At 39.7% G+C, this 14,188-nt stretch overlaps 1 protein-coding gene across 1 annotated transcript in view; it reads right to left on the bottom strand.

Annotated features, from left to right (window-relative positions):
• The window catches only part of cdh4 (cadherin 4, type 1, R-cadherin (retinal)), a 235,449-nt gene that overhangs the window by 15,719 nt on the left and 205,542 nt on the right, over positions 1–14,188 (bottom strand). Inside the window, exons 9-10 of the mRNA XM_057362164.1 lie at positions 8,866–9,003; positions 461–646 (exon numbers count right to left, since the gene is read on the bottom strand). Of these exons, the coding sequence (XP_057218147.1) occupies positions 461–646; positions 8,866–9,003 (324 nt within the window). The remainder of the gene's footprint in view (positions 1–460; positions 647–8,865; positions 9,004–14,188) is intronic.

Below are 14,188 nucleotides of genomic sequence, written 5' to 3'. Positions count from 1 at the left end.
GTGAGCCCTAAAGTAAAGGTTAGGATTTGTGAGACCAGCGCGAGTGGATCAGCTGTTCCGTAGGCGGAAATGATTACGGCGAGCTGGACTGCGTGTGACCAAAAAAGCTGTGTAACACTTCCAGAGAGGCTGAAATCAATTTCTTGAGAGTGCCAAGGGCTTACAGTATCACTCTCTCTAAAACACCATGGGAATGGCCAAATAAACAAGTTTATATGGAAGAACACACACAAACATATGCGTCCCACCAGTTAAACTCCCAATATTGTATGTGGGATACAAGATTGGGAGTGGGAGCATATTTCACAAACACACGATATGAAGCATTAGAGACTAACTTTTTCAAAGTGTTAGAAGAGTTCAGTTGAAGGTTACCAAACACAACCAACATAACCAACAGTCATGTATCCAGCATTACAGACAAGCAAATACATTTTATGAGATGTCTGGATGCACTCACCTTAACTACAATGACCCTTCCGTCATTGGTGATCTCATCAGTGCGTATGGCGAAATGTCCCATGGGATCTCCTCCCACAATCCTATAGACGGCGTTCCAGTTGGGCGTGTGAGGCTGATCCTTGTCTCGCACCGTCAAATTGGCCACAACCACACCCACGGCATTTTCCGGAACCTCCCCTAGGAACTAAAGGAAGATGCACATAAATGAGAGGAACATGAGTCATTTTCTGATTCCTAATACGCCCCTAATATGCTGTGTGTCTATTTGCCAAATAATATTGTCTAATAAATACATTAAAAACTTAGTGTTTTTTGTCTATACACCTTATATTCTGGTGGTTTAACCTACCCGAGGAGGAATTAAAAGGAAATATTGTACAAATACACACCACTGACATTACTTTTGGCCACTACTGTATGTGCAGCATCATTTGTTAGCAGGTGACATTTAGTTTTTAGATTCAATTAGATTCAACTTAATTGCACATGAAAACAAGGCAGCGAAATGCAGTTAGCATCTTGCCAAAAGTGGTATTGTAATTATAGATATACTGTATGTACAGATTTACTAAATAAATAGATATACATAACTACTACGTGAATATACATAATGGACATAATGTGAATACACATGTGAATATATAGCGAATATACAGTATATGTAGATTATGCAGAATGCAAATGAATGTCCAGGATATGTATATGACTGTACAAGATGCATATACATACAGAATATACGAATATACAAAGTACCTGCAGTATACAGTGAGTTTAACGATACATTGCAGTTCTGAGGAATATATTTGACTCCTAATCCAAACACATGAGCTTACTCATGGTTCAGGCCTCCAGGTTTGGATCCACAACCTTCTGTTTTTTATTAGTCCTGAGTTTTAACCATTATACCAAACCAGCCATTTCTGTTCCAGAACTCACAGACTGTAGAGAATGGCGTTAAAGTATTGCAGAATGATTCGGGTTAAGGTTACAGACTGGGTAAAGTCTAGGCTTTGAGTCTCATTTATTAAAATAACATCACACAAACAAAGTCGACTAAAGTAGGTTTACCCATCGCCCAAGGTGTGAATGTACGGCAGGCTGTAGCACATGCACATGGGCTCATTACGGCTCGGTAATCTGCTTCTCTCTCCTGCTGTTTAACATGGTTATGAAGTGTGTTTGCCAGATGCTGTTCACTGTAATGGCATCACCATGCAGAACAGACTACAGCCAAACACACAGTGCTGAATATTCAGCAGTGATGCTTACACACATACTTCATCACCAAACCAGATTCAAACGCTTAAAGTGGGAAAATAAATTGTGGCTTATTTTCATGGTTTAGTTGCTGAAATTGAAGAAAGAAGAGAGAGAGAGACAGACAGACGGTGCGAGAGAGGATGGAAACGAGAGACACAGCGAGTAATATCTAGTGGATGTAGTGATGAAAACATCAGAGGGCCGTCCTGTCTCACCGGCTGCATGCTGTCTGGCTTGCACAGCTGCGTTTGCTGATAAGCAGAAAAACACTCTGTCGAGATCAAACAAGTGTGCTGTGTCCCTTCCAGGACGGGGCGTGAGAGACCAATAGAGGACAGGACAGCGAAAGATGTGATTGAGTGATCTGTGCAAAATCACAGTCACATTTCTCTTTATCGACTTTCAAATTGCAAGTGTGCGTGTGTGTGTGTGTGTGTGGAGAGAGAGAAGGTAAGAAAGTGATACTTGCTTATGTGGATTTGTGGGGTGAAGTAATAAAGAAGTTATTTTACTGTTTAAGTAAAGTACTGTTTTTCTTCATGTCCTAGAAAACCAAGGGCAACGTTTCAGACACCCTCTATAAATTATTAGAAAATCTGACCATCTCTAAAATGATTCTAGATGCAGTAGATGGTTTGACGCGTTTCAATAATAAAATCAACAGTGAGAGTAATGCATTGATTAGAATAAATTTTTATATATGTTTTACTATTTCTCATCAATATTCAACACATTCCCTTTCAGGTCAGTGGATGTAGGAGCTAAAAGACATTCATAACTAGTAGCATGATTCATATTTAATGACATGATCAGTATTTTTCCCAATATTCAATTTTTAAAACTCACATCACGCTGGCGTGAATATTTGTCAACAGCTTCTTGAAACCTGAAAATAAATTCACATCAGACCTAAAGATTGTTTGGTTTGTTAAACCATTTTTTATATTTATATATGAATACATTTTTTTTAAAGCTGAGCTTTAAAACTTCATTTCTTATCTACTTGTTCATATAAAGTTGACATAATTTTGACAATAATGTCACACAGATAATATGTTTATACTTATGATAAATCATAATTTACATTTATTTTATTCATGAAGTGCAGGACTTGGAGGACTGCACTTCAGGGTTTTGAACAAACAAACAAACACATATCCTCTGACACATATCCATGTCACCACATGATAAAACATTTAGACAGTCTGTAAAACTAAATATAGCACATAAAAAGAAAATCCTCTTTGCACACAGAGATGATATAATGTATCCTATAAAAAAGATATCTGATCCGCAGCAACATGCACAAACACCCTGCAATGACAATAAAACATTTTACAATACTTTTTTATATTTATTTATCATTTATGACGCTTCCCCTAACAATGAACTTTCAGACCCACTGTCTTCATCATAATCATCATCTAAACAAATATCATCATAATCATCATCATTATCATTGTCATTATAGTCATCATTGTGCTTTAAAACAGGAACTGATGAGTTGTATGTCTTAGCAGTTGTTACTTTTACACTTTAGAAGTGACAACTCTTTCCATATTCATGCGCCTTTTACATGAATAAAACATACGGCTGTCTTCAAATTGGAAGCGATATATCTGGTAGGTTTACACCCCCTCAAGCAATTTCGCTTAATTAGCTTGCTTACGTTTCGGTGGGTCTCCTACGGCAAGATGTATGCCGCTTCATGCCCCTGTCAAATGCAAATAATCACAAACATTTCTACTCTGCTCAAACTCAGTCTGTGTGGGTGAGAGAGAGGGAGGGGTAGAGGAAGAGAGAGAGAGAGAGAGAGAGGGATAGAGAGAGAGAGGGATAGAGGAAGAGAGAGAGAGAGAGGGATAGAGAGAGAGAGAGAGGGATAGAGGAAGAGAGAGAGAGATAGAGGAAGAGAGAGAGAGGGATAGAGAGAGAGAGAGAGAGAGGAGAGATGAGAGAGAGAGAGAGAGAGAGAGAGAGAGAGAGAGAGAGAGAGAGAGAGAGAGAGAGAGAGAGAGANGAAGAGAGAGAGAGAGAGGAGAGAGAGAGAAGAAGAGAGAGGCGAGGAGGAGAGAAGAGAGAGAGGGAGAGAGAGAGAGATGAGAGAGAGAGAGGGAGAGAGAGGGATAGAGAGAGAGAGAGAGAGAGAGAGAGAGGAAGAGAGAGAGGGGGATAGGAAAAGAGAGAGAGAGAGAGGGAGAGAGAGAGAGACAGAGAGAGAAGAGAGAGAGGAGGAGGAGAGAGAGAGAGAGAGAGAGAGAGAGAGAGAGGGTGAGAGAGAGAGGGATAGAAGAGAGAGAGAGGGATAGAGATGAGAGGGGATGAGGAGAGAGAGGAGAGAGGGGGGAAGAGAGAGAGAAGAGAGAGAGAGAGAGAGAGAGAGGGAGAGAGAGAGAGAGAGGAGAGGGGATAGAGAGAGAGGGGGAGAGAAAGAGAGAGAGAGAGGGGGAGAGAGGACAGAGAGACAGCAGAGAAGAGAGGAGAGAGAGGGAGAGAGGGAGAGAGAGGGGGAGAAGAGCAGAGAGAGAGAGGAGAGAGAGAGAGAGAAGAGGAGAGAGGAGGAGAGAGAGAGAAGAGAGGAGAGAGAGATGAGAGGAGAGAGAGAGAGAGAGAGGAGAGAGAGAGAGAGAGAGAGGGATAGAGGAGAGAGGAGGGATAGAGGAAAAGGAGAGAGAGAGGGGGAGAGAGAGCAGAGAGAGAGAGAGAGAGAGAGAGAGAGAGAGAGAGAGAGAGAGAGAGAGAGAGAGGGGGGGGGAGAGAGACAGAGAGACAGAGAGAGAGAGAGAGAGAGAGAGAGGATGACAAACAAAACAAATTAGTTCTAGCACATAACTCACACATTCCGCTTGAAAAACGGCGTGTGTGTCTGCATTATTGTGTCTATGTCTGCCACAAAATGCAATTGGAGTAAGCACAACCCCAATACCACGGCCCAAATCCATAATGTGTCTGCAAGAAGTTTATTTCAATGTTGATATTCCCTGCTTTAGACATTAAAGCTGTACTATAATGAAATGTTTATTTGAGTTTAGCCAGCAAAAGCCTGTAGTAACAAATTTAGACGGTTATGAACAAGTCAATTAGCTGTCTGCACTCCAGCATGATTTCAAGGCTTTCTTTCTTTCTTTCCTTTACGTTCTATTTCAAAAAGATGGAATCAGCACCTTGCAAATTGCTGACTGAATCAACAAACCCTCAGAAGTGTCAGGTCGCGCAAGCCCTCCATAAACCAGTTGTGGCTAATTTTCTCTCTGCTCAGTGATATGTGACACAAGTGTTTGTTATCGGGAGCGAGACCATGCGCTGAGTGTGGAACTTAATTGCTGGTGTCATCTGGGTTAACTTGCTCTGTTAGGACCTGTCATACACACTGAGCTACGACGAGACAACCGAATTGCCGAGTCGTTCTTCTGTTGCTCTGTATAATTACGAACGCCGTGATGGACAATGATGCACGCGCTTGTGGGTGGAGCTGCGTGCACAAACTTTTGAAACTTAAGAAGTTTTTTGAATATCAAGAGCAATTAAGTGGGCGGGTGAGCAATGAGTTCATTTCATTTTAGTCTCGCTTTCAGTTTTGCACTTTTTCCCTTCTGCTCATTCAAACAAGAGGTTGAAGCACACGGCTGAGAAAATCTTAGTGTGTATTACTTAGGGGAGGTGTCAAGAAAAGATGGATGGAGGCCTATCTTTGTCTCTCTGCATGTTTTCACCCAATTCTCTTTCAGCCTGGACCGAATCTCATAAATGCCAGCAATGTATGATGAAATATATATATATATATATAAATATATATAACAGATGTATATATAATACATAATTGGATCGCAACATTAAGACTATTTTATCATTAATTTAGCAGAATATTACATGACTGAACACGTAAATAGTTAAAAAAACAATTATTGGAAAAAAGATCTGTTATATTATATTGTAATTTAAATGTAAATTGTATTATATTATATATAGCATTTTTGGGAAATATTATTAATATGTAAAATATAATTGATGTATACATAATACATCATTTGATCACAATACTAGATCATTTTGTCATTAATTCATGAATTAATAGCGGGATATTACATGATTGAACACGTAAATTGTTAAAAAAACAACTGTAAAAAAAGATCTGTGTTATATTATATTGTAATTTAAATTGTATTATATTATATATAGTATTTTTGGGAAATATTATGAATATGTAATAAATATAATTGATGTATATATAATACAAAATTTGCTCGTTATACTAGACTATTTTGTCATTAATTCATTAATTAATAGTGGGATAGGCCTATTACATTACTGAACATGATTATTGTTCAAAATACCATTAAAGGGGTGCTTCAACGATGTGTCATGCATTCTGACTTCTTTACAATGTTAAACGTGCTGTCTTCTCATGCTTAACATGGTCAACTTGTTGGGCATATTACGTAGTATTTCTGTGCTCGATACACTCCCCCAGCGATCGTACAGGTTTCGGAAAGTTTTTTTCGAACATATAAAACTGTTTTGTAACAATTTTTCTTAGTCCCTTATTGGACAATTCTCCCGGAAAAGCACGCGGCACGCCCACGCAGCAGCAAGGAGAGCAGGAGAAGGAGCATGCACAGACATCACTTTCACTTGTGTGCAGGAGAGAGAGAGAGAGCATACGTTCGCAAAGTTCAGGTGTTTGTTTGTTCACTGCATTTGGGTGATGAATGTTATACAAATGGTGGATATAATGCTGGATTTGGAGATCGTTTCAAACTGATATATTGAGCCGTCCCAGCGCTAAAAGATGCCGGACATGAACCGCAGTTCGGTGAGTGAAACTGATGTCTGTGTTTTGTTGGCAATGGGTGCGCACGTGCTTTAATTCAGACAACCCCTCCCATCCCCCCCCTCCCCCAGACGCGCTGTATGCTTTCGGAAAAAATCGTACAGCTGTATCTATCTTTTATAAATGTGATCAAACTAAATACTCTTCGAAGATACGAAGTATGCAATACTACTCTATAGGTACTCGTATAGGAAACTGCGTGTGTCAGGGCCACTTTAAAAATAATATATTTTAGTAAGATCTATATTATATTAAAAATGTAATGTAAATGTAAATTATATAATATTACATATAGTATTTTTTTGAAATATTATGAATATACACATATAATATAATTGATGTATACATAATACATAATTGGATCGCAAAATTGGAGGATTTTGTCATTAATTCACGAATTAATAGCGGGATATTACATGACTGAACACGTAAATTGTTCAAACAATCGTAAAAAATAATTTACGAAAAAATAATTGTTTTGGCATTTTTACATGAATTTGACAGGAAATAGATAGAAAGGACCTTTACGCCCAGTCAGAAAGTCGATTCAGCCATCTTGCAACTACAAGATGCTGCTTTAAAGTACCCTCTGAACGATATGTTATTTTCAACCCCTACACCCTGTAAACCTTTGAAGCCTCCTACTGTGGCTGGCAAAGCTTCACATTGAATAGGGCTTAGGCCACACAATAAAAAACTGCACACATTCAGCTCATCGGATCTCAAGCAACCCACCAACAACAACAGCCAGACGCCCCAGACCTGTCCAGAAACATCTAGTCTTCTGACTCAACGTCTGAAAATGATCTGACATCAATTAAAATGAAAAGCACGGTCGTCTGATGCCAGACGATAGCTGTCATACTAATTCACTAAGTATCGCTTGGCCTTCAAATAAATATAACAGGTAGAAAAAAAGTGCAAAATAATTCAGAATGTTTCAGCATCAGACAGCGCGGAAGAAGCCCGAGGTTATTACTTAATGAGAGAAAGAACGCAAGGGCACCATAGATGAGTGCTGTGAGGGAGAGATAAAATAGGCATGGCAGATAGCAGGAAATAAATGGAATGGGAGAGAGAGACAGACATTGAAAACCAGAGAGAATGATTGAGCAAAGGAGATCTATACTTAACTAGAAAAATAAGGAGGGAGATATGAAGGCAGACAGAAACAAACGCCGGTAAGAGTAGGCAGAGACAAAGGTGTGAGGATACAGAGATAAAGAAAACCGGAGATGGAGGATATTGAGAAAAAAGAGGATATGAAAGGGGGATTCAAGCCAGATGCCTGTAGAGAAACTATAGTCACCTAAAGGGCATATCTGGCACAATGAGAAGACAGAGAGACCTCCAGCCTTCATTTCACTCCATCTCATTCCCTCCCAGAATTCCTTGCACTAAATTAATCTCTTTGTTTCACAACTTTTGTTTCCCCAGCTGTCAGAAAATAGTGTGAATTACGTGAGTATCAAGACACAGCTAGAATTCAGAAATCAGGTTTCAATGGAGTACTTGGTAAAATGTAAATTTATCGAAGACAAATTATATATATTTAAAATATTAGGGCTGTCAACAGATTAAAATAACTAAGTGTTATTATATTTTTCTTGTGCGTACAATTGGACAGAGGCCGATTTACTGTTTTCTCAACTTATTTGCATTAAAGGAATACAGTAGTTCACCCAAAAATGAACATTTAGTCATCATTTACTCACCCTCATGTCATTACAAACCTGTGTGACTTTCTTCTGCAGAACACAAAAGAAGATATTTTGAAGAACGCTGGTAACCAAACAACATTGGCCCCCACTGATTGTCATTGTATGGACACAAAACCACAGAGACATTTCTCGAAATATTATCTTTTGTGTTCCACAGAAGAATGTGTCATATACAGGTTTGAGGGTGAATAAACAATGACCGAATTTTTATTTTTGGGTGCGCTATCCCTTTTATACTGTACAATGCTACAGCGCTTCAAAGCACACAAACCAATATAACTTAAATACAAAACATATTTTCCACAGAAAATAGCCTCCAAGCATAAAAGGAAACACAAACAGAACTCCTTGCGAATCTGAAATAATTAAATGTAATATGTTTGCCTGCTTTTTATGTTTTCAGCCGCTCTTCTGTAGAGGTCCTCTAATGATCATTCCATTAACGTCTGTAAAAAGTGACGTGATTTCATACGTCTTAAGTTAAACGGCACACATTTCTGGTCTGGTGTTGATGAAGGAATGGGTCTGTATGTGAACACAAAACAGAACAGGTTGGGAAACCCAGGACATTTGGTGCTGCAGGACACTTACCGTTTTAGCATCCAGCTCGGGAGGGTTGTCGTTGATGTCTGTGATGGAAATGAGGGCAGTGGCTGTGTTGGACAGACCGAAGTTCAAGCTGCCCTCCATATCTGTGGCCTGGACAATGACGCTGTACTGTGACACTTTCTGGAAAGACACAGAAGAGATTTCAATAAGCTGAAGGAAAACACATTTGCTAAACATGTACTGTATCTCAAGCCACGGACTACTGTATACTGAGACGGTACTCAAAAAATACTATGCTAAGTCAGGTATGGGAACTGGTACTTTGTCCAAAAAATATTTATATGACAACACAGTTTGTAAGCATTTGACAAGGTAGCTAATTCGTATGAATTCATATAATCTTAGTATGGTGTGCTTTCACCGCAGTGATGTTAGGTTTAGGGGTGGAGCTTCAATCTTTTATTTTTCCAATAATCATAAGATTTCTGTCAGGTTTCGAATCCTTTATTGCTTTTAAAGTGCAAATTCACCCTAAACTGAAAATTCTGTCATCATTTACTCACCCTCTTGTCATTGCAAACCTGTATGACTTCCTTTCTTCCGCAGAACACAAAAGAAGATATTTTAAAGAATGTTGGTAACCGAACAGCGCCGGCACCCATTCACTGCTATTGTATGTCTGTCTGTGTACAAGCGTTTTTTGTTAATTAGGACACATGGCTACTGTAAGCTTTGTTCTACTTTGATACTTAGTCACTCGCTATTTATGGAAGCACACACACAACTTTTGCGCACACAGATGATCAGTATACGCAAAAACAACTCCACACCAAGACGTGAACCAGCCTGTTTATCATCACGGATAAAACGCAGGGGGTCGCGAGGGCAACAGATGGATAGAAACACATAAACAGAGACACATGCACGGATTGTTTGTTGAGGCATGGCCTACATTCCTTCGGGCACAGATCTGAAACTGCGCCCTGTCCATGCCCGGGTGAATCTGACTCCAGTTAGTCCACACTGGGAGGAGACAGTGAGCTGAAGCTGAGCCAAAGCCTCTGCGCCGTCTCTTCCAGCTTCAGTCATATTAATCCGTTTGGCTGAAAGCCTTCTCTTGTTGTGGACAAAAAATGGTGGAGTCAAGGACAAGTCACCGTTCCGCTGAGACCAGTCTGGAGTATGAGTGTCTTGGAAGGAAGCGGCTGACGGTTAAAGCTGATATGAAGCAATGAATACCCATACAGGAGATTGCTGGAACATTGATGGCTTTGCTTTGATAGCTTTTTGTCTTTAAAGGGGTCATATGGCGCAAATACATGTTTTTCTGTGTCTTTGGTGTGTTAGAAGTTGCCCATGCATGTATTAGACACGTAAAATTGCAAAAATTAAAGTGTTGGAACAAAAGATGCATTTTGTCTAATCTGGGTGAGCATGCCTGAAACACCTCGTGTAACCACACCCCCACAAATCTACCTCAGTTCATGGTATGATTTGACTAAGACCGCCCAAATGTATACGCAAGTAAGGTACCTGTCAGTACAATTGCTTTGGAACCTGATGTTCTAAATATGGTAAAAGGCGTTACATTTTCATCACACGTTTGCAGTATTCGACCAATCACTACGCACTGGTTAACTGGCCAATAATAGCACACCTCGCTTTTCAGAGCGATGAGCTTTGTAAAAAATCTGCGCGTTTCAGAGAGGCGGGGCAAAGAGGAGATACAAACATGCACGGTATGTGGAAAATACAGCATTTTTTAACCTTGCATTACATCTAAAACAATCAATAATATTCGTTTTAGCCGTGTCATATGACCCCTTTAATGTTATAGGACATGATTGACCATAGGTTTTAAATTTAACCTCAGGTAAACATTAAGGGTAGATGCCTCCTATCACTCTCACTGCCTCGGTGACAAAACCTGAAGGCCTTTTAAGACATTGCAAGTGCGCTTTTGGCATGACGGCATGAAAGGAAAAATAAAAAATCATATTTTTTATGGAATATTGTAGTGTTTTTATAAGTGACTTAACTGTGCACTTCATTATTTATTTAAATTTATGTGCCCTCATAATATTTAATCAAAAACATTGACCCCCTCCTGAAACGACTTCTGATCACTTCCTGTCACAAGGAATGGCGTGAGGGCGGAGCTTTCTTCATGGGAGGGTGCTGATGGTAAGTTCGGTGGGGAAATAAAGTAAAAGTAAATAATCCTCCACAATTGACTGCGAACTCACATTCAAATCTGCCTCCATTTTGTTAGCAACACCCATCTTCCAAAGATCAAATCAGTTCTTGATGTAGGAAATCAAGTCCCGCCCTACATTTTCTCTCATTTCAGAAGCCGTTTCAATCAGATATGTCACGAAATGGAAAAGAATACGATCGTTACTTCCATTTCATGTCGACTTTAAGGTTGTTCAAATGAAGAGTTCGGTTCCAAAATGAGATAACTCCGTTTTTAAATTTTTTCCAAAGTCACGTTTTTTTATTGTGCATTCCAATTAATATCAATCAAACTGCAGTTGGTTAGTTTTGATTTAAGCCACAATAACTCAAAAAATACAGCTAACTAACACAATAAAACACAAAAAATATGATAAAAAACATGATTTTTGAAAAATAAAAAAACAGAGTTATCTCCTTTCGGAACCAAACTCTTCAAATATATGCAGAAAAATTATACTGCAGTTCCCGGGGAACACATGAAATGATGGATAGCACCTTGAATAAATATATAATGTAAATGCATCTAAAAGAATCAATAAAAATAGATCAATCTAATAAAAAATTGACTATTTCTGCAATATTTGTGTATGCTGTTTTCATGCTTAGTAGAGCATTGTATCATTAACGTAGCAACATTATACTACCAAACTGTGCACTTCTGTATCTGACGTGCCTACTTGAATTGATTGCTTTGACTTTGTTTTTCATATGAGAAAACCTCTCACTTTTGCATCAAAGCCAGCTAGTCGCGCTGAATAAAATTCAACCGTGCTGTGCGGCTCGCTGGAAACACAGACCAGTTCTCTATAGATCTGGCACCGGCTTCGATAGGAGAACCAGGACTATTTCTGTGAAAAGGGGTTCTCCCTACGAACCAGTATTTATGAGGCAGGTCAGGGACTCCTCAGAGCGTTTAAAGCACTTAAAACCCCTCCGAGTACTGCGGATTCGGGCTGAGAGTCATTAAAACCTGCGTCCTCTCGATAATATTGCCCCGTTCAGCTCTATTAATGAGAACTCAATAGCAGCTGACCTTTATTTATGAAGTATCAATACTGTCTCCTCTGGTTATGCTGTGCGGAGAAGAAGAGGAACAAATCAGTGTGTAATTAATCTCGCACACTTTTCATACAGCGTCGGCTGGAGGGAACGGAACCTGACCCCGGGAGAACAGCTTAAACACATTTCCAGTCCTGAAGAGAATGTGAAATGATTACACCTCGGGACAACTGGCAGAATCTCTCCCCGACTCGACAGCAGACCCAGCCAAAGACACGCTTCACCCGCGCAGGCTTGAGTCAACCGTTATGAGGAGCGTTTCACAGCCCCAGCATGCCCTGACTTCACCTCTGAATCTCTTGGGAGGGAAGGGAAGGAGAGGACATGAAGGGGAGGTGAGGAGCGGCACCTAGATGTGATGGTAGAGGAGAGGATGGGAAAGAAAGTGCAAGCAGAAGTTATGATTCTTTTCATCACGTACCGCAGGAAGCTTTGGATCCCTTAGGAGCAACTGGGAAACACACACACACACACATTGCACGCCGATCGATTCCCTAATCAGGCGCAGCAGAGTGGACACATTTTAACCCAGACCTGACATAACTGTGCAAGAGCGGGCACACACACAGAGACACAGAGACAGAGACCACACCACAGGGCCTCTGGCAGAGACAAGAGACAGGTAATGAAAAGCAACAGCCTGGACAATCTGGCCCGAACAGATTCACAGAGCTGTAGGACAGACACACAGGGCATTTAACACGCACACACAAAAAGATACGGCACTGCCATTGCACAGCAGAACTTTGAAGTGCTTTTATGTGTTTTAAAACAGAGCGCAAGCACCGTGTTTATATCAGATATCAGTCAGATGAATAAAATCAGATATCTGACTAAAAGTATCAAATAAAAAACTTGATGTAACAGAGAATCCACTACTGCAGGGAATCTGCCAATTACTGTTTGATATCAAATGTTACTGAAAAAAGCAGCGTGTTAAACAAAAACAGAATATCAATTGAATAGTTCACACAAAAATAAATGCCAGTATTTATTCACAATAATGTAGTTCCAAACCTATATGACTCTTGACTTTTTCTTCTGGAAAACAAAAGAAGATATTTTGAGAAATGTCTAAGTGGTTTTGTTTCTATATACACTCAATGGGCTCCGACCAACGTTCTTAAAAATATTTTCTTTTGTGTTCTACAGATTTGGAACTACATCAGGTTAAAGGAACAGTTTACTCGACAATGAAAATTCTGTCTTCGTTTACTCACCCTCAAGTTGTTCCAAATCTGTCTGATGAACACAAAGAAAGATTTGGACGAATGCTTGTAACAGTTCTTTGGCCACCATTGACTAGTAGGAAAATTGTTCTGTTGTACATTTCTTTGTTCTGTTGACCAATACATTTTTAATTGTAGTACATGAAATGTACAAGTATTTACTCTGTACATGAATTTCTTTTTATTTAATAACAGTGTAAGCATTACACATACATTCTTATTGCATTTAACACATTATTTTATAAACTAGACTTGATGAACTAAACACTCAACACTTGTTTCCAATATGAAAGAGTGGCCCTGTTCCATTCCTCTATCCGCCAAGTGAGAGCCCTAACCCAAGGAAGGCCTGTCCTCAACTCAAAAAGCAAAAGACCCATCCAACTACATTTAAGAATGACATTAAAGATTCAAACAGTGCAATTAAAGCAGAAAGAGAAGACATAAAGTTCCAGAAAAACTGAAAGAGAAGTTGTAAAGTACGTCATGACACACACGCTATGAAGAGCGTAAGACAAGCTGACAGTCAAAGACATGCAGTGGAAGGGTGGGGCTGCTTGTTAGCTGCTGTAATCAGACAGGTGATGGCGAGTGGGTTAAGAGGTGTGTAGAGGTGACGGGGTCTTTGTGTGAGAGGGTAATTGGTATTCAGACCTGATCAGATGTGTGTGACATTAAAGTCAATGCGAACTCCCACCAGTGCAGCTACAGTACGAGGCTCCTTCAACCCACTAATTACTGCATAAATATTCCAATTAGACTACAGGTACTGATGATGGAGGATTATCCTCCTGATGTGAAAATGGATGTGTGTGTGTGTGTGTGTGTGTGCGTGTGTG

This window comes from Triplophysa rosa, linkage group LG20 (assembly GCF_024868665.1).
Source record: "Triplophysa rosa linkage group LG20, Trosa_1v2, whole genome shotgun sequence".
In the NCBI taxonomy this organism is placed as follows: Eukaryota; Metazoa; Chordata; class Actinopteri; order Cypriniformes; family Nemacheilidae; genus Triplophysa; species Triplophysa rosa.
Note: the sequence above shows the minus strand (reverse complement) of the source record. Positions and strands in the feature narration are given on the sequence as shown.